This window comes from Poecilia formosa, unplaced genomic scaffold (genome assembly GCF_000485575.1).
Source record: "Poecilia formosa unplaced genomic scaffold, Poecilia_formosa-5.1.2 Scaffold392, whole genome shotgun sequence".
NCBI lineage: Eukaryota > Metazoa > Chordata > Actinopteri > Cyprinodontiformes > Poeciliidae > Poecilia > Poecilia formosa.
This window is the reverse complement of record NW_006800331.1, coordinates 387,241-414,109: the sequence shown is the minus strand read 5'-3', so window position 1 is coordinate 414,109 and position 26,869 is coordinate 387,241. Positions and strand designations below refer to the sequence as shown.

At 38.8% G+C, this 26,869-nt stretch overlaps 1 protein-coding gene across 1 annotated transcript in view; it reads left to right on the top strand.

The window, feature by feature from the left end:
• The window catches only part of clmpb (CXADR like membrane protein b), a 75,818-nt gene that overhangs the window by 41,357 nt on the left and 7,592 nt on the right, over window positions 1–26,869 (top strand). Inside the window, exons 2-4 of the mRNA XM_007575946.2 lie at window positions 17,477–17,628; window positions 22,248–22,452; window positions 25,827–25,994. Of these exons, the coding sequence (XP_007576008.1) occupies window positions 17,477–17,628; window positions 22,248–22,452; window positions 25,827–25,994 (525 nt within the window). The remainder of the gene's footprint in view (window positions 1–17,476; window positions 17,629–22,247; window positions 22,453–25,826; window positions 25,995–26,869) is intronic.

Below are 26,869 nucleotides of genomic sequence, written 5' to 3'. Positions count from 1 at the left end.
TTGTTACAACCATCACCATGTTGTGACAATTTGCTTTGAGACACATAATATGTGAAAAGATCGATATCTTCCACCTCCTCCATGAGCTTCTACTGCTGTCTGAGGAACTGCACTGTTCCGAGTCGTCCCAATTAAAAACCTATAGAGCCAGGAGAAGCGTCTTAGCACTGACAATTAACCTCATATACTCACTTCTAAATGTGCTAATGGTGGAGATACAACTTACTGGTTACAGGTAAACTGTTTATCCACCAGTGGAAAAGCTAACTAGCTTGAGCGATTATGACAGGCTGTGCTTGCTGTAGTGTAACAAAGAGCACCACCACACAGTTCGGTGATTGACGGCACAAGGACTAGCCTCCTGGCTCTTATTGGTTGTTTCTAGATAGCACTGGGAACATTGGGAGAAGGAAGAGGAGCCCCATTCTGTCTCACCCTAAACTGTCACGGCATGTGCCAGTTTCAACAAATGTGTGAAAAAATATATTTTTATGAACATTGCATACTACAGTTTTAACTTATGTCATAAACCATAGCCCTGATTTAGTCTTCTTCCAAAATGTTTTAAACTCTGAAAATACTAGAGCAAACCCAACAACCTAATTTGTTTTTCAATAATTAGCAATGATACTCCTCCTGGTGCCTCACTGATGTCCTTGACCTTATCTCAAGGACATCAGTGAGTTTCTACCGCTGTGATAATACTAATGTTTGGTGGCTCAGATGTAATGTTGTTCATAGAGTTTTTTTTATTTTTTATGTGTTTTGAAGCTATCTAAAACATACTGTCTTTTGAACCCAAGAAGGAAGATATTTTTAGACCATAACGTGACAGACGGGATTATGGATTCTCTGTTCTGACCAGTCGTTAGAACAGACGACTGGTCAGAACAGTCGTCAGTAATTATGGCAATTACTGTGTGTGTGTGTGTGTGTGTGTGTGTGTGTGTGTGTGTGTGTGTGTGTTCTTTATGGGGTCTGACGTACATCAAGGTCGAGAGATAAGAGAGAAAGGAGATGGATGGTGATGGGGGTGAGGGGAAGTTGAGTTCCTGCTGGTGATGGTGGTGGTAACCTCTCGCTTTAGGCTGCCAGACTCCTCTATTTCCCCAAAGAGCAGAGACTGAGAACAGGATTTTTGAGGTGCCTGTGTAACGTAATGCAGCATCCTTTCTCCTCAACAGAGGAGAAAGAATGCAGTACAGGGTATTATTTGTTTCCTCCAGAGCAAGCAGGAAGTTTGACAAGACTGACATTTATTTTTTTTTTCCTTTTTGTACCGCTATTTGTGCTTTGATTTTATTTAATCTCGTATTAAGATTCTTACTAATCTTGAGCTTGTGTAAAGATTAGTTCTGATGTCAACACCACAAATTTAAAGAGTTTATCTCAAGGACATCAGCGATATAACCTTTCTGGCTACAAAAGATAAGAAGTGTTGAAGCTTTTAAGAGCTTAACCAACCAGACACTTCTAGCCAGCTCTGAATTAAAAAAAAAAAAAATGTGGCTCTGAGTTTTCTCCCCTATAATACAAACATCGGGGACTTAAGAATACATCAGAATGTTTATAAGGTACCTCATGTGTACCAGACAGATGTGACCTGTAATTTCCATCTGGCTGTCTGAATTAAGAAAATAATAGCTTTCCTAACACCTGGTTCTTGTAGAGCAAGATCCAGCTGCTGTTTGTGCTTTCTTCTGTCATCGGAAAACTGCATACTAACCAGCTTATTGTCAGCATGTTTGAATAACTGACATGTTGGAAAATTATTCATTCTCTTGAGCTTTTATACTTTTTTGTCTACAAAGTATCTTATTGGGATTTTATGTGAAATACTAACACCAAATAGCACACAACTGAAGTGGGTAGGAAAAGAATACATAATTTATATTTTCATGCAACAAACCTAGAATGTGTTCTGGTCAAATGAGACCAAAAGTGAACTTTTAGGTCAACATGCCAAACACCATGTGTGGAGAGAAAGTAGCACTTCACACATAAACACACTATCTCCACTGTGAGATACAGTGATGGCAGTATCGGTATTAGTAAAATAAACAAACCAGCAAAGGAGTTCTCAGTAAGATATTCTTTATTTATATTAGTAAAAACTCTTTTGACATTTTAAGGATGTGACTTCCATGTGCTTGTAGAAGTACAGAAGACAAGGCAATTTGACTTAACACATTTCAGCAATAGGGCAATTCAAAGTAATTTATATGATAAAAAAAAAACAGAAAACTTGAACCAGAAGACCTGAGTGTTTTGTAAAGTTGATACAATGACAAATGATTCTTAGTGTAATTTGGCTCTCAGCCACTCAGGAATCTATTATTGCAACATGACAAAATGTGAAATATTTCATTTGGTACAAATACTTTTGTACCATACTTTTGTATATTGGTTTGTAATTTTCATAGAACCGAGCTCCACTTTTTGATGTTAGCGAAAGTTAGGAATAGGCTAAAATAATTGCTTCCCTGGATGAAGAATGTGTTTTATGGGCGTGCCACATAAACTTCTTGCTGGTCAGAGGCCATTTATAACCTTTGTGTGGGATCTAAAATGCCAGAGTACGAAACGTCTCTCATTAATCTCAAGACAAAAGCTCAGCGCATCAGCAGAAGCAGCAGTGTCGGCAAATCATATCCCAAACCTCCAGAGAAAAATATATCACCAATTTTTGTTGCAGCAACTTCGGGTGAAGCCTGGAACATTCTCCTTCTTAATTAGGGAGTAAACAGTCCTTGAGGGCTTCAAAATACTTCACGTGTCTCATCCTAACTCAAATCCTCCTTTCAGGTTCCAAAAATATACCAGTTTTATTGGTTCCCGCTGGGTTTTCTTTGCATGATGTTGATTGTAACGCTGTAGACTGCCCAAGCTTTAGCAGTGGGGCCAAATTTAAGTGAAAGCACTGTGGGAAATGAATTTGCATTATACTCGCATGTAAGAAGAATGGGAGTGGGTTGGGGCTTACGGCTGGGGAGGGGAGAGGTTCAAGGTAGAGCTTGAAACGAAGTGACTGCTGCGTCAACAAACCAAATATTAAATATAGAGCTTTACTCCATCCTCCAACACCCCTAAAAATATCCATACTCGCATCCTTATTCTAGCATTTGACAAATTAGTGCCTCATCTCGATGACGTACCCTCAGATACACCTCATCCACATTCAACCTAATGTTTAATTCACTTAAAACTTGAGCAGAGGGCATGTTTTCCTTTACCCAACGCTCCCTTTTCGCTGTCTCCCCATGGCGATGTCACAGGGGATTAAGTCACGGAGGCCGAGGGACTTGTTTATGATTCATCTGGAGGGAGGCTGCAGCCGCCCGGAGTACCCACAGGGCATGCAGCTAACAGGCTATTTCCCCCGTGAAGCATCCTCACTTGGCTGCATGCTAACAGAGCGCCGAACACTAAGAAGTTCCTAATGATCGTTCTATCTGTGGAAGGGCAAAGCTGAAGTGAATTGTTCTTTGCTGATTCATTGCCTGATATACAGTGCAGTGCAAAAATAACCTTTTTCTTTTTTTTTTTACTTTTTTTTTTTTACATCACCGCCACACAATTCTCTTATTGTGATTTTATGTGATAGACCAACACAAACTACAGTCTTACTGTGTAAAATGCATAAACTCTCTTGATGCATAAATTTTTTGAAAACAAAAAAGACAAAGGATGAAGTACACATCACAGCAAGCTAACGTTATGTATTTCTGGTGTTTCTCACTGGCCAGTTGATTTGCTCCTTGTAGAACTTCTAAATCACGGTCATTCCGCTCCAAAAGTAACGCATTTGCTCCAGGCGCTGCTCATGATTAAACACATGATTCCTCCACACTGACCAGCTCTCTGATGGCAGACGTCATGTCCACCTGTCCACTCATGGCGGTTGAGATATTGTTTGGAGTTTGCAAGGTCCGCCCTTCACTCGTGCAATGACGTAAATAATTGATCAGTCAATGAATGCAGTCTGCTGTCAATCAAATGATTTTGCATGCAATGTAATGACATAACATGACTTGTACTACCCTTGAAATGGTTACTGAAAACAGCGACGATCTAATGGAGACAAATTTGCCTGGGGCAGAACCGGTTAGAAGCGACTTCAGTAGTAAAGAGGATCCACCTGTGTGTAATTTAATCTCAGTATAAATTAAGCTGTTCTGTGAAGGCCTCGGGCTTTTTTACAGAACATTCTTGAACATACCGTATTGTGAAGACCAAGGAACATGTAAGACAAAAAAAAAAAAAAAAAGCATTGTTGACACAAAGTTCCAGAAGTTCAGTATTAGATTGCCACATGGAAGGACACTAAATTAGTTAAAAAATAAATAAAATAAGAGTAAAACTCAATATTTCGACTTACATACAAAGCATTTATGGTTAAAATAAGAATCTGTTCTAAGCTTTTTTTTTTTATTTTTAATCCGAGTCCAGCAGATCTTACTTTGCAGGTTCATTGTTTTGTTCTTTTTGGGGTATTTTTTTAAATGTGCGCGCCTCATCATTTCTGACAGAAGAGGATGCATGGCATGGCACCACTAGGAAATTTACCTCTAATGCTGGCAAGCTTTGTCCAATTCCGTCTGAATGAATTGCATGTCAGGTTTTTACCAACCTGTTGGAGTTAATTAACATTTTTTAATAGGAGCATGTGTGTAGTGGCGAAGATTACTTTTAACAAGCTGACTTCCAGTGCGTAAACCACAGTGACTTCTGAGGGTTAGTTTGAAACACATGTTCGGCCACAAAACAAGCGGATCTCGAGCAAGATGCGTCAGCTCGACTATTACTGCTCTCCTTTGTTCTTTATGAAAGGTGGTTTGTTAGTTGTGACACACTGCAGGAGAATGGAGTTATTCAACATCAATGCATTGGTGTCAAGGGAGCTTACATATTACCACTGTTAGTGGGACTTGATGTCTTCTTTTAATTGCTCTTTTAATTAACTCATGTCTAGCCTTCTCTTTGTCAGAGGATGCCCGAGCTTGCCATTTAGCACAAGGTAATGAGATTAACCTCTCATTGACCAAGCAAATGTAGATTAAACATTATAGCCAAATGAAATGAGTGGGCTTTGTTTACTAGTGTGCACAGGCAAGGCGGCAAGCAGTCGAGCCGCAACCCTCTTGGTGGTAACATAACTGAAATATCAAAGGGATAGAGGGGAGTGTGCTTGGCTTCAACTTGCGAGTGTGGCTGACCAGCTGCAGTGGGGAGGAAAGAAAAAGCAGCCGGCTCTGGAAAATAGTACCAAATTCTCCCACTCCGCCTGGCTATCTCCAGAGAGCCGGCTGCAGGCAGTCGGTGAAAACGGGCCTCTAATCATTCAGTCACGCTCACACCTTGTGCGCTAGGTGCTACAGTCAGAAACAAACGGAGACCTACACTATCTAGATTCCATACTTTATAATGTTTTGTTGCTGCTCACCGCTAAAGATTTGTACAGAAAAACAGACAGAAAAAATGTAATACTCAAGAAGACATAGCTTGACATAATAGTCAAGTTCCCCCTTCCTTAGAGGGAAGAAGTTCCCCCTAAGGAACTTCTTCCCCCTTCAGCCCATTATTTGCAAATAATGGGCTGAAATTTCAGTCTCTAGAAATTAAAACCCCTAAAGCACCAAAGAAATATGAATCAGGAATGGTGAATGAAAATGTAAGCAACTCTTTCATAAGTATCCTTTTCCTTCCACTTTAGAATGATCAGTACTAAAAAGCAGTAACGCAAATAAAGAAACGAAATACTCTAAAGTCTGTAGTGGTGAAACGAGGGAAATGTGGAAAGATTCAAAAGGTGTGAATACCTCTACAAACATACAACTAACAACGCAATTACGTATTTCATCTCATGCATGCCACTTACACACAAGTGATAGTCCTTGCTCCAAAATTCTTACACTTTGCTCTCATTTCATATGATGTGTTACTTTAAACATCCTCCTTGACAACCACTACATCCTTCATAAAGCACTTTGTGTGTCAAGGCTGGATCCTGTCCTATCAATCTCTAGAAAATATCATGGATTAAATAAAAAGAGAAAATTTTGCAAACTTAACTGCGTTTGTCAGAAAGATTTTCTACCTCAAATACACAAGACCCTTTCAGGCTCCTTATTACTAACCTTCCCCTGTTTTATTTTTTGCCTTGAATGTGAGTGCAAGCAAATTCTCTCCTCAGAGCCAGACTTGCCTGCCTTGGCCTCAGTTAGTGCCACACCTCGTTTTAATCAGGCTCTGAGAGTGAAATATAGCCTTGGCAAGAATTCTGTACCAAGCTCCATTCATCTGGTTTCAATCTTCTCTCCGCCTTCGGATGTGGCCATGTGGGCATTCCTTTTCTAGACGTGGGGGTGGGAAGACGTGGTGCTGAGAAGCACAAAGGGCAGGCTTATTTGTTTGTGCGTGTGTGTGTGTGTGTGTTTGTGTCGCTGTTGGAGGGTTGTGACTTATAAAAGAAGGATGGCTCTTTATAACTTGCAAAAATTGAAGTAGTTGTAATTAGGCTAGTAGGTCAACAGAAGTGTGATAACAGTAAAGACTTCATGAGATGTCTTCAGACTATAACCACAAATTTACGTCTACTTTGTTGAAAATTTTGTAGCAGACCAACACACAGTAGCGTTTTTCTGGTTTCTACCAGGCTAAATTGAAATAAAACCCACAACTTTCCAGTAACAAGATTACTATCCTTCTCTTTTGATCACATGTGCCCTTTACATGGCAAACACAATGCAGGTTTGCCTTCTAGGTAGACAATGATCATAAACATGCATCCAGAGCTACAATATAATGGTTTGGATTGAAGCATATTGATGTTAGAATGACACATAGAGTTAAATTAGAATTCATTTTATTTGACTAGGTTTGAGTTATTCTTGTCCAACTCTGGACAACAATACAAAACATGTCACACTTTTTAGAATTTTATGTGTGAAAAATGTTGAAACCAGGTTCAATGTTTTTACACTATGGGTTCTTCTGTTATAAAAGTCCAAATCTAGTCAAATACACTGAAGATTTGTAGCTGTAACATGAAACAAGTGAGATCTAATACCACTTTAGACTCTTCATCCTGAAATAAAAAAAATGTCAAGTTTCAAATGGCTTACCTTTGAAAGTTGAAATCCTACTTTACTTTTGAAAGTAAAACAAATGCACTTGTCTGACCTGTGCTTTAGTCTATCTTAGATTAGGTAAGTCGCAGTGGGACAACACACTTTGCATATTTATATTTTGTTGCACTACATGTAGAAATGCACTGTAATGTGGCTGCTGTTTATCTGAAGCAAGCAAAAAAAAAAAAAGCTTTTGGTCTTGCATGAATGGACTTCCCTAATCATAAGGACAGATGGTAGCTTAGTCTATTAGCCCCCATAAATGAGTCTAAGTGAGGCCTTTCCTGGAAGCTTTGCAGCCCACGCTGACCTCCTCGGTCATCATACAGACAGCACTTTTGACTCTGACAGCTATTCTAAAAAGTCTACACCTTTCAGTTTATAGATCCTAAAGCAGACACAACGTGCTCATCTAAGAGAGGGATGGCCATCAGTGTGTCCTTGGCAATCAAGAGTTTTGGATGGCTGGGTTACAACTTTGTGCTTTAGAGCTGCAGTAATAGAAGCAGCGACAATGTCATCCACTCGAGTATTTTCTACCTAACTGATCAAGTAAAAGGATGTGATCAGATACATGCCATAGGACTGACGGCAGCACTAATATGTCAATGACGTAGCACACCAGGCCTGGATGGATGGAGACAGGGAGTCAGAGCCCCGTGTGTTTTCAATTAGCCAATGAAATGTATAACATTGGAGCTGCTCTGTTGCGTTCCGCTTCCATTCTCCCTTGAATCCAGAGGAGTAAATTAGTGTCACCGCCGATACAGACCTTACCATCAAACCCCAGGTGAACTCGAACTTTAGACAGTGACAAATAATCGCAGTGACCTAAATAATGGAAGTAAATCTATGTGTGCAGAGAGGCGAGATTGCGGAGGAGAAAAGGAAGGGAAGCATGCACAATCCGCACACACGCCTGACTATATGAGCTCACAAAATGAAATGCTTACATGTCCAGACTGGAACTATCTCCCACTGCCTCTGAAGCTCAACTTTAATGTGGCTTCAAATATAGTTCTAGCTCTAGGCTTGTTTTCTTGCTGTCCACCTTGTTTTTCAAGTCTCTTTATACTTAACCATAAACCCCAATGTAGCCTTTATTGTCTTTCCACGAGTTGTTAAAAGCCTGTTTTGAAACTCCATTGGGATATTGAGTTGTGTTTAATGAAAGCAAAAGGTGTGGTGTTTTGTAGTGCAAAGAGGTATGAAGCGTTTTAAGTTTCCATCAGTTTCACACCATTGTAAAGCATCCATCATCAGGATGACCACGATGTATTCCACTTCCTGTGCCCATACACCTAGTCAGCTCTATTTTCAACCTAATGGGCATAAAAAATTGCATATTGCAGCAAAATGGACTTGGCAGCACAAAAGCTTATTAAGTATTGATCCGCTGATGTCAGTGCCCATGTCCAGGCACTCCAACAATGCGAGAGAAGTTCATTCACATGCTTGCCAGCCACAAATTGAGATTAGACCACATAAATAACTGGGGAAATTGAGGTACATTTTGAGAACAGAAAAGGACGCTCACATTTATCTGAGGTTGTAGGAGGGAGAGGTTGTACATATATACGCAGTGTGGGCTTTAAGGCTGTTTTTTACCATTGCTTGCCCATCTGTCCGCACCCCAGTGGTGCTTAGCTAGTTTGATATACACCAGTAGCAGTGCCCAACTGGAAAGATTTAACCCAATCAGCAGCAGGCAAACCCGTCTTCTGCAGTGTTTTTTAATGAACATGGCTCATCTTGTTTCTCACCATGCCATCCGTCAGGTATGCAGGATCAGGCAGAGCTTGATCTCAGCAAAATACAATGTTCCACTGAGTTGTTAATGGAGATTTTTGAGAGAGTCTGCTTAAAATATCTCATATTACTCCACACATGTTCGCTAAAGTACCAAAGATACGCAGCAAATATTTGCAAAGTTAGACACCTTAAAGTTTTCAGCAATTTGTGTGATTATAGCAGCACACCTCAGTGTTTTATCCTGGGATTTTACCTGATAGCCCTTAAGAGATATGAATGGGAAAAGATGGTCTTCAAAATATGTTTTAAAAATTCTAATAAGGGTGGCCAGCATATGTTTTGCCCCTTTTAGTCTGACCACCCTAAACGAAAACCAATGCCTTCACAAGTCATGTAATTTAATCTCAAGGTCATAGTCTGTGAAGGCATCAGAGGTTGGTAAAGAATGTTTTTTTTGAACAAACAAATGTTCTGGAGATGTTCTATGCAGATTTGAGCATCACTCAACGCAACATTTAATTCACCATCTAAAAATTCTGATACATTTTTTGACCCACATGCAAAAATCAGTGTGTCACAGAAAACTAATTCTGCAGATTACTCTTAAAGCATAATTCCTACGCTGATGGATGGTGGTGGCAGCATCATGCTGTAGGGAATTCTTTTTCTTGAGCTTTTCTTGTCACCCTTTCTATTTGGTTATTTGGTCAGTTGTAATTGTTTTAACCAAGGGCTGGACAATAAAGTTGGTTGGAGTTACAGAAAATGCTCAACAAAAACAGGCTCTGAAGACTTGCAGCTGTCAGTGCAGCATGGATTATTCAAAAATATTGGCTCTAGAAGACTGAGAGTTCTTTTCATATTTTAATTTGTAAAGAAACAAACATGTTTTTCCTTTCCATAATATGTTATTGTAAGAAAATATGGAAACAAATTTCAGGAGTTTCCATATTTTCCATAAGTTGCTTAACTTATAGCAAGCTACTGCAAGTTATTGCTACAAAAGAAATCTTGATTTAGACCAAAATTGCCTATATCATGAAAAATATTGGGAAAAAAAATTGTAGGAAAAAAGAAGAAAGCTTTATTTGTGAACCAAATGAGATTTTGTCCAAGCAAATACAATCTCCCACACTGGATTTGGAGTTGTTTTCTTTTGATAACCCGTATTTGCTTACTTTGAAATGAAGCAATTGTTTTTTGTTCCTCAGCTTTAGATCTGTACGCTGACAAAGATGAGATTCAGCAAAAACGTAATCGGCAGCGGTGTAACAAAAATAGTTTTATTCAGATTTACTTATATTTTTTTTAAGTATAAATGAAAGAACATTCTCTCTTGTCCTCATTTACTGCATGTTCTCAGTGGGAAACAGCAGATTTAGTCAAGGCTGTGTGCATGTGCTGCAGGGAAGATTTGCCCTTTACACACACGCACATTGCATACAAACACATGCATCCACACACACACATGCGTCTTTTGTCACCTTGGCGAGAAGTTTCATAAAGATGTTAGCTTTCCTTCTTCTTTGTTGCTTCTCTCACAGCTACAGGGATGCTCAGGCAGAACAAACTGACTCTCCATACATGCTGGTCTGTTTAGGCTTTGCCACATGTTGGGACGATTTGTTGTTTCGAAGAGAGGTCACTGTCCAAGCCCCATTTAACTAAGGCGTATTATCTGCTACAAAGCAGACCACTTGACATTTGGACTTTTTGTTCACTGGAAAGACATTAAAGGGAGGAAAATTTTGTTTTCTATTGTGCATGTAAGTCTGGGAATGGTCTAGGCACCATACACTTCCGGACATTAATCCGCAGAAGCTCATTAATTCAAGTTTGTAGAAGTTCATACGCTGCTGTAATTGACATTTAAAATAAGCACCATCCTTTTCAAATGATAAATTTTTTATTTATTTTTTTTTATCTAGAGATATGCTTTTTTTTAGCCAGCGACAGTGAAATCTGTCATTTCAAAACTGTGAAGTATATAGGTTTTTGGTATTCTATCACCCTTTCTATTTGGTCAGCTGTAGTTGTTTTGACCTAGGGCCGGACAATAAATTAATAACAATGCAAATTGTAACAACATGCACAGCGGCAGGGTTTCACCACCATGCCTCACAACTACTTAAAAAAAAAAAAAACAAAAATAAAAAAACAATAGCATGGAATGAAAACTATGGTTAAAACAGGAAAGGTCACATCACTAATTTGGTAGTATTTCAGATGTTTAAAATAAGAAAGCGAATGGACAATTATAGATTTTGAGTGATATGAAACACTTATAAGTTTTTCAGCCATATTATTTAGCCCTATTTTGACAAATGCAAAGAAGGCTAAAGGAGTGATGCAATCTGCACATTCGTGATCAGCCATCAAAGGTGGTGAATATGTCGCATTTGTGCCCGTAGCTTTTTGGCCAAAAACTGTTGTTGTTGTTAGGATGCTTGTGTTCTTTGGACAGTTTCAGGCTAAAACAGGGAGATTTATGGAGCAGCCAAAACGCCTTGGACAGCTACACCCATGAGTGTAGGAGATGCCACTAGATGCAGCATTGATAAGATATGTATAGCTATGTAAGCAGGTTGCATTGCCGACTTCACTCCCATGGGAGTGTAATTAGCTTTTTTTCTCCCCCCAATTGTCCCTGCATCCCTATTTAGCACAGGGAAATAGAGAATACTTTGGGGGAATTAAAAGTGCTTGTTGCAAAACTAATTTTGGATCTATTTTGGGGATGTGTCAGCGGAATGATATTGCTATCGCTCAACATGACGGCAATGACAAGGCCATGAAAGGGATGCTAATGAAGGCAATAAAAGCAGCACAAGGTGAACATTTACCACAGGGGCTTACATTATTCAGACCTCCATGGTATTCATCTTTTTTTCCTATTCCCATTGGGCCTTCTCTTTTTCCAATTTGCTTTCCTTCCAGGTTCAAAGGATTAGTGTGAAAATGATACTTGCTCTGTTTTTCCATCTTCAGTTCCAAGCATCTCTCCTCTGGCCCCACACACCTCATCAAAAGATGAACATTAAAGAATATGAACAAATTAATTAATATTTTGACTCTAATACTTCAAGTAACTATAGAAGTTCAAAAACTGAATGCCCTAATTCTGTAGTACAAAAGTAGGACTTTGTTTTTTAAGTGTTTTATACTAATGTCTCATATTTTAATCAGTTATTTTTCTCAGATAATTTAGAACGCAAAGAGATGACATAGTGGGGTTATAGCTTCTGGTCAGTAAACGTTGTCCTGATCCTTCAAACTGAAGTTAATGGTAAAATAATCAGGACATCTCACTCATTGCAAAAGTTATAAGAGGTAAATTTGTCAGGAAAGCTGGGCATCACAACCCAACACTCTTGTGTCATTTAGTTTCAATATGCAGGTTTTATTATGTGAAATCCCTTATTTTGGCCTAGTCCGTAATCACTGTTCTACCCAAAAGGTAGAGTTAGTTAAAACCCAACCCTTTCAGGTGCCACTTTAAGGGAAACAAAGGAATTAAAAACACTACCTTGGCACTGAAAGCTATGCCAAACTCAAGTCATCTGGCTCAGATATTATGAGCTTAAATCCTGAAGCTAATGGGCTACTTTGTTGACCCTGTATCCAAATTAATCAAACTGCTATAGCATATACAAAAGCAGATTCTGTAGATCAATTCCACTGAGAAATCTATCAAAAAATAGCAGGTAGTGGTCATCCAGTGACAACTATCTGCAGGAAGATCAAGGAATAGTTTTTTTTTTTTGTTTTTTTTTTTTTTTTTTTTTTTTTTGTCCAAAGACGTAGCCTAGATTCAAAATAAAGGCAGTGAATAGAATTTGAAACTAAAGACGAGGGTAGTAACCCATAAACTGAACATGCATTTTAATGGAGCAGTGATGACATTAAGGAGTTGAACCCCTAAGAAGTCGCTTGACTGTATGAGTGAAAACAAATTTCCTGAACATGAAAGTAGGCTGAGTATCGGTTAATATTTTCCAGCTACTCTTTGGTTGAAACATCTGAAGAACTGGATGTGTGTGTGTTCTTCAAGAGAGGCAAAAACTCCTATCTGAAAACCTCTGACTTTGTGTGTATTTATAGCATGGTTGTTGTACAGTTGAATAGCCATCTGGGCCTCACAACAGTAGATAGATAAAGTAAAACAAAGGCTGTGAAACAACACGCTGAGCTCTGAGTTATTTCACTGCTGCTTCATGCCCTATGCTCCTCTCAGCATGTCCCCAAGTCAGCTAAAAAAAAAAATCGTGCTTGTTGTCAGCAGTAAGAATTGGATGGATTGCATTTGCATGTGCCATGTGAATTCTTTCTGGTTGCATGCATCCAGCTCAAACTCTGTCCCCTAGCTTCTTTGTGTTAGGATCCATTCCCTGAGAAGCCTGGTAATTACAGAAAATGAGCCGTTCTGGCAGAAATTGGAGATAATTGTTTTGCACGTTGCAGTGAGACTCCGAGTGTCACTCAAGCATTACTATGTTGGCCTGAAACTACTGTAGGTATGTGTACTGAGACACCAGTTGTTGCAGAAAATTATTTGTATCTTGAGCATTTCCTGGACAGTTCTTGATTTGTCCTTGCAATGTAGAGCATGTTCCCTTTATTCATGCGTCATGCATAGCAGGATGTATACTTTTTCCTATTATGTAGGCGTCCATAGAGAAAATTCTGATCTAGGATATCTCCAACCTTTTTTTTAAAATTATTATTATTATTATTATTTTATTTTTGTGCTTTCGGCTTCCTGTGTTTAAAACCACCTTTGTGATTCTATAATCCTTCCTCCACACCAGTGACTTAGCCTGGCGTAAGAGCTCAAAATAAGGCAATGCACCATTCCTCCCTCCTCTCCGTTAGCCCATTTTTCTCTGTCCTTTCATTCTCCCTTTCTGATCTGCTGTGTTTGAGTACCAGAGGTCATAAAGCTTTGGACAAGGCAAAGGCCCCAGCCAGGCTGATGTGCTGACTGGGGGGATATGAGGCTTGACTTTGGGGCAGTGTGAAAGATCCAGGCCTGTCTTGTTTGTCTGTCTGTCCGTCTCGCTGGCTACACTATAATGAGATTGCAGGGTTCTGTAAGGCGGATTTACTGGAGCACAACTCCCCCTAGGGCCTTTTCATAGAAATTGGTTCCTCCATATTTCACCCAAGCTTCTCACTCTCTCTCTCCGGCTTTGTCAAATGTGTCTATCTTTCCCCCTCACACCCTCTCTCTTTCTAAAACCTCTGATGTTCGCTCCCACTTTTGTTAATTATGATACGCTGCTTTCCTTTCTTTCTGAGGGGAAAGATTGAAACTTTCCATAAAGCACAAAGCTTATCGAAAAGCGGGGAGAAAGAATGACACAATGAGAGAGAAAGTGGGATGTAGGATTTGGGCTGGGATGTGGCACCAATACCCTATCGCGAGGCCTCTCCACATTATCTCCCCTTCAAGATGGCCACATTCATTTTGATGGCCTCTCTCAACTCCATGTGGAATCCCATAAACATGCATGAATGCATACATGCAACTGTGACGAGGATATTTTCCTAGCGGCTGTTGAAACAGTTCCAGTTTTTTATTGTCTCCCAGTTACTTTGCTGCAAATTGAAAGCCAAGGTCATAAAGCCCATGCACGTTTTTTTTACAGCATGTATGCAAAGCATTTCGCAGAAATGTTTTCTGTTGGTTTACACTACTGATGTTTACACACATGGTGGGGTCTCGCAGTCCAGCCAGCCCAGCTGTGCACATTGAGAATGGGGCCAATTCAAATTCAAACTTACATCAAGCCAGCCTTTTTTTCGAGAGGTGCTACGTTATCCTCTTCATCATACCAAAGCACTTCTACCTAAAAACAAATAGTTTTTTTTCATATTATTCCCAATATCAGCACAATACCATTCATTTTACGCTACCCACGGATGTGCAGCCATTATTCACCCGTAAGGCTCCTGATCAAATTGTGAAGGAACACTGGATGAATATTTTCAACTTTCCTGGGTCATGTAAACACTTGCGTGCACATAATCAACAGCTTAGGCAGCAGAACATGAGAAATACGGTAAGATGAGCCCACCTACTCAGCAGTGAGCTAAGCCCCAGGCTGCTAATTGGTATGGGGGCACTGATTGCAGAGGCTTGCGTAAAGCGCTGCAGGGAGATTGTGGGTAAAGGTTTCCCAGCAGACCCCTGTGCCACCACCAAACATTAACTTGCACCATTAGGTCCAACCAGCTGCGCTTACACACATGGTCTGGGTATTCTCACTCCCCAGAGTTCTTATCACTGAAAAGCTTTCTCTCCCTTTTTCTGACATCCAAACCAATGTCGGCGGGGAGCCCACAAGATGAATGACCCTGCAAATGCGACATTAAAAAGTCATAAACGGGAATACCTTCAGGCTCAGGAGTTCCTCAGTGAGGGGGTGGCCCATATATATATTTTTTTTTTTTCAGTTCATTTTTTTTTTTTTGCTTACTAATGCTTGAACTGCTAAGAACAGGTGGATCAAGGCAAAAGAAGTACCACAGTCATTTATTATGTCACTCTTGTTACAAAATAGACTGAGAAGCATTTTCAACATGTGTTCAAACTTTGAGGTCCTAGATCTTTAACCTGGAGATTCCCAAAAATGTTGCCAACATTTCTAAATCTAGCATGTGCTTTAACAGTCAAAGTGAAGAATCAAACCGATAAAACAAATCAGATTTTTTGTACATTCACCTTTCTTGATATTGACTAAAGTCCTCTTACAGTCAATTCTCTTCTTCACTAATTAAATGAAATGTCCTAGTACTAATTGCATTACTAATTGCAGTTTTGTGACAGAAGTCTGTCCATGATAGCAGCCTTAATGAAAATACCGTTTCATTTTCATGAAGTTTTTTCAGGTTTTGCACTTATTCTCACTCACTCTACTAAAACTGAAAATAGCTTTTATTTTTATCCCCATTGCAGCAACATCACTGAAAAGAATTGTCACCAGTATGACATGATGTAGTTTGGGTATGGGAATCTGAAAAACTATTAGCTTTTTTTGTTTGTTTGTTTTTTGTTTTAGTTTATGTCTGGTCAGCCATAAGCCATGACAAGTCAAACTGGAAATAGGCCAAATCAGGTTCAGGTCAGAGTTAATCTAAAATTACTTTTTTGTTTGTTTGTTTTTTGTTTCATGCAAAGCAAAGAAACTTTTTTTTTTTAATTTTGATTAAAGTGGTTAACTATTAACTTTCAAAGTTAAGACAGAATTTGAACAACACTTTAGAAACTGTTGACAACTGTGCAGACAAGAGAAGATGGTCTCTTTTCGGCTGTTCTTTTCCACTTGTCCTTCATCAGCACTGACTCATTGGTTTCAAAGTGCAGTGCTGACATTTTCATTGGCCCAGAGATCACTTATGGGGCAGGGTGTTGGCTCCTGTGAGGTTGGACCAGTAAACAAGTGGACAGGGGCCCAATGAGGGCTGGCCTTCTGAGGAACATTTGACAGCCCATAATTATGTCTACTGCATACAAAGGCATTTTCACTGTCGGTATGTCCAGACTGAGTCGAACAGTAGATGCAGAGATCTCAAAAAAACATCTTATGAATCCCATGTATGATGTTTACCCATTATCTGCTTCACGTTTCAATCCCAGAGAAGACGATGATGTGAAATTTTGATATATTTTATTTTCAGAACTACCTAAGTTGATAGGTGATTTGGTATTTAACTAAAAGATAGGCCGCTAAGTGTAATGTCATGTATCCAAAAATAGACATCACAATTGTGCGTTTAAGAATAGCTGGGCTCTGCAGTATTGTGCACTCTATTTTACACATTGGAGGAAGGCAAATACCTCACAAATGCACTACCCCTTCTGGATGTTGAGTATCGCACAGTAACACACACACACAATTCATAATTTCAGGTTCCAGCTAACCCCAGTGACGCCTTTGATTAATTCTACTGAAGCCCACGAGGCTGTCCAGTATCCGCCAGTAAATTAGCCTTGGATATCCTCCATAAGTCCTCTCTCTCTGGTCAGTGCCTGAAGTCACCATCATGTGCACGCACTCTTCAAATTCACTGTAATGGAGACTTTAACTTTGAATAATGTGGAGGGTTTGTGCATATGTGTGTGAGGTGTTGTGCTTGTTTCTTACCTGTGTAAATGCTTCCTAAAATCGTGGCCAGATTTGGTTGAATCTTCCAACTGGCTCCACCTTGATATTAGTTCTTAGTAGGAATATGTGTATGCGATGGCAGAATGCCAGACCACATGCTACTCAGAACTTCAGCTAATGATGAAATGTTTCTATTACATTTGTTGAACCACTTACACTGATACTAATCTTCTGTAAATAAATTTTTTGGGCCTTTTATTGTCCTCTATAAAAACGTGAATAGCATATTGCTTCTCATCATGTAATCTATTTAGGTCCTCTAACAAATCTCTGTTTGCATCTTTGATTGCATTTTTCTATCTCTGTGGTTTCTTTGATGAAACAACCTGCCTCTCTAGGGCTAGGCCACTGTTCTGATCGGACACTGCTTGTTTTTTTTGTTTGTTTTTTTTTTTCTCACCTCTTCATTTCTTCTCTCTTCCACAGTTCTGTTCGGTCTGCTGTCAGTGGGTGCCCAGACAGAGATGAAGAAGGTTGTTGGGGACAATGCCACTTTACCGTGCCACCACCAGTTTCCAGCTTCCAGCCCTCTTGACATTGAGTGGTTGCTGCAGAAACCTAACTCAAAGCAGAAAGTGGTAAGGTTTCTTAGTCTGTATTCTGTATGGCTTTCTCTTGCTACTGCATCTTACAGGATGGTTAAAAATATGGTAACACCTTATTTGAAGGTGCATAAGACTGGCATGACTCAGTCAAAAACATGATATAACACCTGTGATGTACATGAAATGTGCTTGTTTTTTTTATTATCAATGTCAACAGCAAGGGGTGCTACTCTGCCAGAGTGACCCCTGGCGTGACCTATTTATCTTATTTGTTTTTATCTATTTTTGAACGTATGTTCTTTCACATGAAACCCTGCTGAAGGTGGTGTGGTGTGCCCTTGGTCTCTGTGTCCATGGCTGGATCTGTGATATCAAAATTAAAAGTCCTGACCACCATGTTTATGAACAGGACAGTCCAATGGCTTTCCCATGTTTTCATTTTGACAGTTCAGTCTGGAGGAATTTTCCAATGCAAAATATTTTATATTAGCAATACTACCTGAAAATGTTATTGAAAGCACTACAGGCTACATGCACAGCCATTTGAAACTGTACTACTTACTGAACTCAACAAATACACTAAGTTATACAGAATATGTGTGCTTTAAATTTTACTGTGCACAACTGTAAAACATATCATGTGGAAGCTGAGGTTCACTTGAGTGAAACTGTTCAATTTGGTAAACATTTTGACAATAGACAAGAGATAAAGAATTTCTTAAAATTGACAGATTTTGACAACCACAACATTTTTGATAGTAATGACTCAGGCAATGAAATAAGGACTGTTGGTTTTCAAGTTTTGTTTAGTTTAATAGATGTACTTACTAGCTTTTAGCAACTCCACAGTAAATGGAAAAATATATTTTCTAGATGATGAACAAAAAAAAAAATCTTCTCAAAGAGGAGTCTTTAATTGTCCTTAAATGAGAACAACTGTAAACATTTTCTGACGTTTTCTGTTGGCACAAAGGTTATTTCATTCTAAAATTATAAACAAATTGTGACGGTACAAAGCAAATTAATCCAGAAATGACTTTTTGCTATTTAGAATGGAACACATGAAATAGAATTGCCATAAAATGAGGTGTTTCACGTGATCAAATTAAATTAAACTGATTTGGTCTTAATATTGTTTATGTTGGCATTGCAGTTTTCTTCCTGCAAAGTGGCAGGGAGATTTTGCTGAATTTATTCACAGCCTTTAACATCAACATTAATGCTATGCTGCAAACTTTTAATAATTTTTCACAATGGAAAAAGTAAATAGGAATTGTGGGAAACAGCAAAAATTAATGGGAAAATATTGATTATTTCAACATTATATATTTAAGTATAAATATATTTAATTAAAAATATATGTATTCCATTATATAATGAAAAGCTTACTTCTCAGATAATCAGACTGAGCTGATTTACTCGTGATCAATCTCTTTCAACTGTATTTGGAAAATTATTGGCTCATTAAATGGTAAATCAAAGAAAAGTTTGTGCTTTTTGTGTATATTCTTTGGCTTTCCTCAGTTTTATGGTTTTTCAGTTTGAAACTTCCCACTTTTTAAATCAAATTAAGTTAATGTATTGCCTTAACAACTTGTTTTTGTTACTTTTTATAAAATTTTTACAACTTTTGTGGTATTTGTTTGCGTAACTACAATGAAAAAAGCACACAATAACAACAACAACAACAAAAAACTACAAAACTGCAGAGTGGAAAAACTGGAATCTGGAGCAGAAAAATGAAGCATGTGTTTAAACAAAGAGAAAAACATCAAATGTTACATTTTAATGATCTCAGAAAAAGGCTGCCATATTGCAATGAATATTTAAAAGGATGAAAACAATGAAGGCACCATTAATTAAAATCAAACATCCAAAGATGTGATTATGACACCGCGTGTGCAGCTGAATAAATGAATCATTCTTTTTTTTTTTCTGCTGAAAGGCAGTATTTGGGAGGAAGGGCTGGGCATTTGTCAACATTTAGACACTATTTTGCAAGAGAAGAGATACATGCATTAATGTCTGTGAACACTGAAGTTGTCAGACCTTTGGAAGATTTGCATTTATTGTCATTCAAGTTTGTTTCTGATGGGAAAAGAGACAAACTGGAAAAAGCTGATAAATGTTTCATCTGATTTTATTAAAATATGGCATGTTGAAAATTGTTTATACTTTTGTCAGTAATGGTAAAAATATGTATTGCCATTATAACAATCATGATCTTCTTGTAATCTCAAGTAAACAAAATCATATGTAGATTTATTATCCTCCACTGAAAGAAGGACTCTTAAAACAATTGTGAATCTTAGCCAGATTCAAAATAAACTAAACTAGAACTAAAATTCCAGTTTAGTTCTCAGTTGATAGGTGGAAATTCCCCAGCTGTGACTCATGTTGAATAAGCTTGTTTTAGATCTGAGTTATGCAATGTCATCCACAGCCACTGATGCGTGGAATAAAAATATTCAATAAATGAAACACAAAAGGGGGAACAAAATAGAAAAATGATAGTCTCATTTTTGTTCTTTTGGAGGTGAATGCAAGATTAATATATGACATTTGTTCATTTCACATTTATTTTAATTAAACCTGAAGAATGCATTAAGGAGTTTGGGGGGGATATCTCATCATGTATTTAAGTTCGTGCTGAATAAACAAACCACCTCGTTTTAATTGGAAACTTTACCCACAGCCTGTGGTCATTTTGCTCAATTTTCCCACAATTCCTCACACTCATGAGTACTTTCCGTGTCTCTGTCCCATAAGAGTGTTTGCAGTATACACCCAGACATGACCAGAGGCCTAAATACACATAGTCATATGGTGCAGCCTGCACCCACATATGTATGAGTAATAAATGCCCAAAGCACATAAAAAAGTGCCCATAGGCAAATATCTGTAAAACATTCTTTTTATGGTGCCAAGGCTGTTCACGTTTGCACCGTAATGTACGTCTTGTTGCATTTATGGAGGGTGTCCTTATAATCTGCTGCGTGTGAAGTCTAGGTATATGCATGTGTAAGTGGCCAGTGGTCACCTGTGGTCCCAGCAGGTGCCCCCATTTCTTTGGGCACTGATGTGCTGTGGCACCGGCATTTAGCAGCCCCCCATCTGCAGGCTCTCACTTGCCCTGAGTAATAGGCCACTGTGACAGCTGCGTTTGTTTCTGCTTGTGCATGTGGAGAGAGCGTAAGAGAAAAAGGAGAGGAACATGTGTATTCTAAGCTGAGAAAGAAAAAAGAAAAACTTTGAAAATAAATGACCATGCTTACAGTGAAATTATCCATCATATTTATTTATTTTTAACAACTTTTGACTGTATAGTAAAATAAACTAAAGCTTTAATATTCTTACAAGCCAAGTGCAATGTTTTGTCATCTGAAAATACAGCGTTGCATTATGCAGTGGACTGTGCTTCTGTGTGGCTTTTAATTCTGTGCCAACACCTAATTTGTGCCACAGTGGGTACTTTAATCTTTTATCAGCAAACCAAATAGATTTTTCTGTCTTTTTGTATGGTCAGTTTGACAGCTTTGCTTGTACAAAGGCCATAAGGATATAGTTGTCCTCATAGATAACCAGCTGAATGCGCTGTAGCATCACAGCAAATGCATTCATCAGTGAAATATTCCATCTATCCCAGGGGTTAATTAGAAAATAATCGTTAGCATTGCTATTCATACTGTAAGTACTGGAACGGTGAATTTTCCAGCATTGTGAGTAGACAGTGAGGCAACACTACGCTTATGTACCAGTCGTTCACGTACGATCTTTGGAGTTATGGAAGTTTTAATGTTGCTGTCTGCAGTTAAATAGATTGAGGATGTTCTTTGTGAGACATAAAAGTTTACTAAGGCAAATTTACTTCTAAGTAGCATGAATTGGAGTAACGTTCGGAATGATAAAATAACAGATATTTCAGACGTAAATGCAAGATCCAAGAAGAATCTGTTTTGTTTTTTAATTAGGAACAAGAGTTTTTAGAAAGGAGCAGGGCAGATCTGATTTTAGTCTTTGCATAAGCTTGTTTCAGACAAATCAGAAATAAACATTTCACAGTCAAATTTAGAAGAATTTCAAATAAATTCCCATTACTTATATAGTCAATCCACAACACCATCTACACTCAATTTACATAAAAAGTTATTTCATTTCATCTACACTTACATTTCAGTTGAAGCTAGCTGTGAAACACTTCGGTTTATTATTTGAAGAGTTTAAAAAGGTTTTCTAAGGAAACTCAGCAGATTGCACTCACTACTCCTGGTTAAGCATTTCATGAAAGTAGTCAAAGTCTTCCATTGTGTCGTTGATTTTACTGCAGTCCCTCATCCATGTGGCAACAGTGGAGAGGAAAAATTGGCTCAGTACAAGCGGCCATCTGCACCGACTAACAGGGGGCTTGAGGAGACAGAGCAGACACACAAAAAGAAACAGAAGAGCTGATGTAGGAATACTTTCTATGTTAATGAAATGTAAAAAGTTAATAGCAGAAGAGGAAGAATGTCTAGTTGTTGGCAGCATTATCTCAGCCTATTGCCCCCTCCAGGAAAGTATCGCAGTTGCATGGAACGCCAAACCAGATGTAGCTTCTATGGAGACAGTTGAAATAACAGAAAAGTAAATTACATCTTCTTTCCCACATCCAGATCATTACTTTCTTCGGAGGACAGGTCTACACTAACGAGGCCGTTGGCAGTGACGCCAGCCGCTTGTCCTTCGCCGGGGAGTACCTGGGCGGCGACGCCTCCCTGCTGATCAGTGACCTGCTGCTGACCGACTCCGGGGATTACTCCTGTAAAGTCAAGACTGGGGGAAAGTACCACTGGAGCCAGGTCAACCTCATTGTTCTGGGTAAGGGTTTACAGAGATACTCTCATAGTGAGCATACAAGCAAATAAATGCAGATGACAAATTCACTCAGAAGAATTCACACTCAGATCCTCAGACATGCCATCAGGTTATGAGGGAACTCATTTGGACTGAAAATACACAAAGATTATCAAACACATACACATGTAGGCCTAATCAGAAGATCATTAGCCTGGCACATTTCCTCCATCATGCTGACTGATCTAATGATTCAATTTGATGCAGACGGTGTGATTTGATTTTCCTTATGCTGTTTGGGTCCGTTTGGAATGGTTTCTTGATGAGGTGAGACGGAAAAACATTGAAGGACATAGAAATGGGCTCGGGAAGATGAACTCAGGGACCGAGTAACACAGGCAGATATGCTGGTGAATTCAAAAATACTTAACATCCCCTGTTAGACAAATGAAACAACAATCTGAAAAGGCATTTGCTCCCAAAATGATTCTCTGTGTTTTCACTATATTCTTTGTAGCCAAGATGCCAAGTATACAGACAATGCCATTTTCAAATAATGATTGCATTTCTAAGAAAAAAGTTAAGGAAACCGACCTGTGTAAAATATTGACTGTCCCGTAAATCCTGAAGTTGATTTTGACAATCTTTGGCAGCAACTATAATAATTGTAATAATTTCTTTTGGAGGCATTTCCCCTCACTCTTTTTGCAGAGCTCATCCTGAATGGAGAGTTTTTGAGCATAAACCAGATTTTTTAAAGTCACATCTTTATCCAATATTAAACATTTATTATCTTATGGATTTAAGTATGACCAAAAAAAGCTGAAGAGGGCAAATGCATTTTCACAGAACTATAACATGGATTTTTCTCAGTTTGCGATACTTTGTGTAAATTAAATTTACTCCTTGCTAATACCGCACATGTTTTATGCCTGGACCACAGATATAGCTCACGGTGTTCAAGAACATCAAAAGAGGAGGAGCTCTGCCACATGAGCCTGACACAAAGTCTGGTGGGAGGAGCAAGATTGTTCTGTGTCAGAAAAGTGTCAGAAAAGCAGGCGAATTAATAAAACATCACGGGAGATTAGTTCAACCAGACGTTATTGGTTTTCTAATGGAGCAATCTGTTAATCCTCTCGCTCTCACTCTCCTCTCACTTCCATGAAGATATTGTGGTGACTTAGAGCCTCAATTTTCACAAATTGCCTTCAGCTCTGCGTCGACACTTTTGCTTCCAAGAGGGACAAACGTCTGAGATCCTGCTCCCGCTCCCCCGCGTTCGGATAATAACTTGTAACTGGCTTGGCATGAAGCGGTAAATGTCAGTGGTTGCATTTGTTTGCTTGCCAGTGCATATAGCATCATATGCAAACTTGGTCACTCATGCCAAGGAATTTACTCTCTGCTTGACGGAATGTTGGAATTTTCATGTGCAGATTTTGGACTTTAGAAGCGAAATGGATTGATGGTTCAAGTTTGGTAAACTATTTTTCTTTTAAGGGACTTCTGCTGCGGTTCAGTCTTACTCACCATGACAGAGCTGACAGATGCTCAGTGCTCTGCAATCAGCCGCTCTCGTTATATTGCTCACAGAGCGTGTGAGCCAATGCCATTCTGCTTCTGACATACTCTCGAATTATGTTACCATGTCAGAGTTACTTATTCTCCAACTTTGCTCACAAGCAAGCACATGCGACTTCACATGGCTAATTTGACGGTTGCACAAAACACAAAACAGATATATAAATTTAGTCGACCAATCATCTAAAATTATGTCACTAGAGAGGGAGACAACTGTGCTCCATTTTCTTTTTATAGTGAAGCCGTGCCTCACAGCAAGAATCTAAGCAGAGCAGCTGTACAGATCTCAGCAGGGCTGCAGCTATACTGCTCTGTGCCTCCAGCTGTGGCAGACTATGACCAAAACTATTGACCTGTGGAAAAAATGGTACTACACGCATTCATGGCCTGGTCTGGGGCCCCGTTTGTCCATTCCCTGCAGAAAGCCATTTTTTTATTGTGTCACCAGTTTGCAGAAAGCAAACAGAAAATGGCCAACTAACTTTAAAAAGACTACATCTTATGTTTTAAAATACCTACCATAATAGTACCCACCATAGTGACTGGTGTTGCCTTATTGGAATGTAAAAAAAAAATCTTTAAAAAGTGATGATGAACCTCAGATGTCACAATCGACCTCCTTTATTATCTTGGTCGCTATGCGTGAGGGCATAGTGACCAAAGTCCTCATCCAGCTGCATTTATTAAATATTGCTCTGACTGTAGTTATGGAGACATTTAAGCAAGTTGTTTTCTTGCAGTGATTGTCTGACATTATGCGCTTCACTTAAGGGGTATTCTTTCCTCTTTTTACCGTTTTGAAGAACCGTGAACTCATTTCTGCTTATACATACACAACGACTTACTGGACAGTTATAAAGCTACCCAATGTTGAGATGTATCCAAATGTTGCCATCATATAGATATCTGCAAAAACCCTAATGAGAGGCAGCAGACTGTAAAATCTGTAATTACTTTTCCATTTAGCTAGATCAAACTACTACTATACTTTGTTGTGGAGAATTGGCTTTCTCTACTGTACATTTTCATGTTTTTCTTATTTACAATCACAAAAATTCAGTGTGGGGTTGTGCGTGTGTGTGTGTGTGTGGGAGGAGGGGTGAGGGGTGTATATGCTTGGGGGGGAATTTATAATTTTGTTGTCTTTTAATAGAGGTCCAGCCAAGGACTGGGTTTACAAATTAGCCTGTGGCTAGAAAACCTTTCCCCAAAACAATGGTTGCTTTGTTTCTCACATGTAACATTGTTTAATGAGTTGTCCTTGATGAACTCAATTTGAATTCAATTCAGTTGAAACACTATGTCTTAAGCAGATGGAGAAAACAAACTGTGGGCTTCAGCACTTTCTCTACTGCTCCTGGAGCTGTGTCTACCTGCCCTTTGCCGCTGTAGGGTGCTGAGGGTTGCAAGTTTTCCACCATTCTCAACATTCTAACAATTTTGCACTTTCAGGTGACAAATTGTTGAAGGTCATAAAAACACAGGGGCCTGTTTCAGCAATGTGCCCTGTCTGCTTTAATGTTACATGATGTCTTGATCAAATAGTCAATAACACAACTGGGATTCCCTCTTGAGATATCCTGGTTGTGGAGCAAAACTACCCTGGCTCGTGTAAGCAGGCAGCTTCCCCAATTGGTAATAAATGAAAAAAAAAAAAAAACATTGTAATTTTTCTTATTTTCAACAGAAACCTTAGTATTATAAGAAGTGTGCAATCTTTTGAGAACTGTATCTGCTATTTTTAACATTAAAAGAGAAATAATTTTGTTTTCTCTGTGGCACATTTTTTTTGTTTGTTTTTTGGTTTCCCACAGAAAAGCCCTCCAAGCCAAGGTGCCGGATGGATGGAACACTCTTGGAGGGCAAGGATGTCAAGCTGAGCTGTAAATCCAGCGATGGTTCAGACCCCATTAGCTACAAGTGGGAGCGAGTGCTTGACAAAGGGAAGAGTTTGGGCAAGCTTCCAAACTTGGCACTGATAGGTAAGAAAAATAATGCTTTAGAAAGACCTTTAAAAAGAGAGAGAGAAAGATAACACTACACTGACATGATGTGCTGATTCACGATTCAGTTCCCTTTCACAGAAATGGTATGTTAATTAATTTTTATATTGATGACTTTTTTTTCTTTTTTTATTGCTGCATTAGTCCCAGAGAGATTTCTGCAAAGTACACCACTGTAAACCTGCCTCCTCTATTATTTTAAACATCTGTAAAACACTGGCACCTAAATCTACAGAGGCAAATCTCATTCTCCTATTGTAGATCCTTTAGATGCTTGTCAAGAATTATTAAAAGTTGCAACAGTTGGCTCAAGGGAACATGCGTTTATTTTTTTTCAGTTTCATCCACTGATACTTCAATCAGTTAATATGCTTGGATTGTTCTGATTCTCTCCCCACACACAAGCAATAAGCCTAAAACCATGAAAATGAGTTCTATTTATTCTTTTCCAGGAAATCAAACGGCACAACATTGTGATTTGTGGTTTTATTCTGTCAGAATTACGTGCATCATTACGAGAATTTGTGCTGAAACCGGGTTTAGTGAATTTGAAATGTCAAGCCGCCTCAAGTCAATCACAGTTGCGAGCATTAAAGCAGTGTGTGCATTTTCTGTGTGTGCATTTTCTGGGAGTGAAGCTGAAGTGGAAAAAAAAAACAATCAAATCCAATACACTGAAAGGTTTTTCAGCTTTTTTGTTTCTATATCCCAATTGACAAACCAAACAATGGATAAATAAAATACCACTTTACAGGTTTTTTGTTTTTTTTTCTTTTTTACTGTAATAGTGGTACATGTCCAGCCAAAACCTCTCCAGTTATTGGCATCAACCAAGCACCACCTGTTCAGTATAA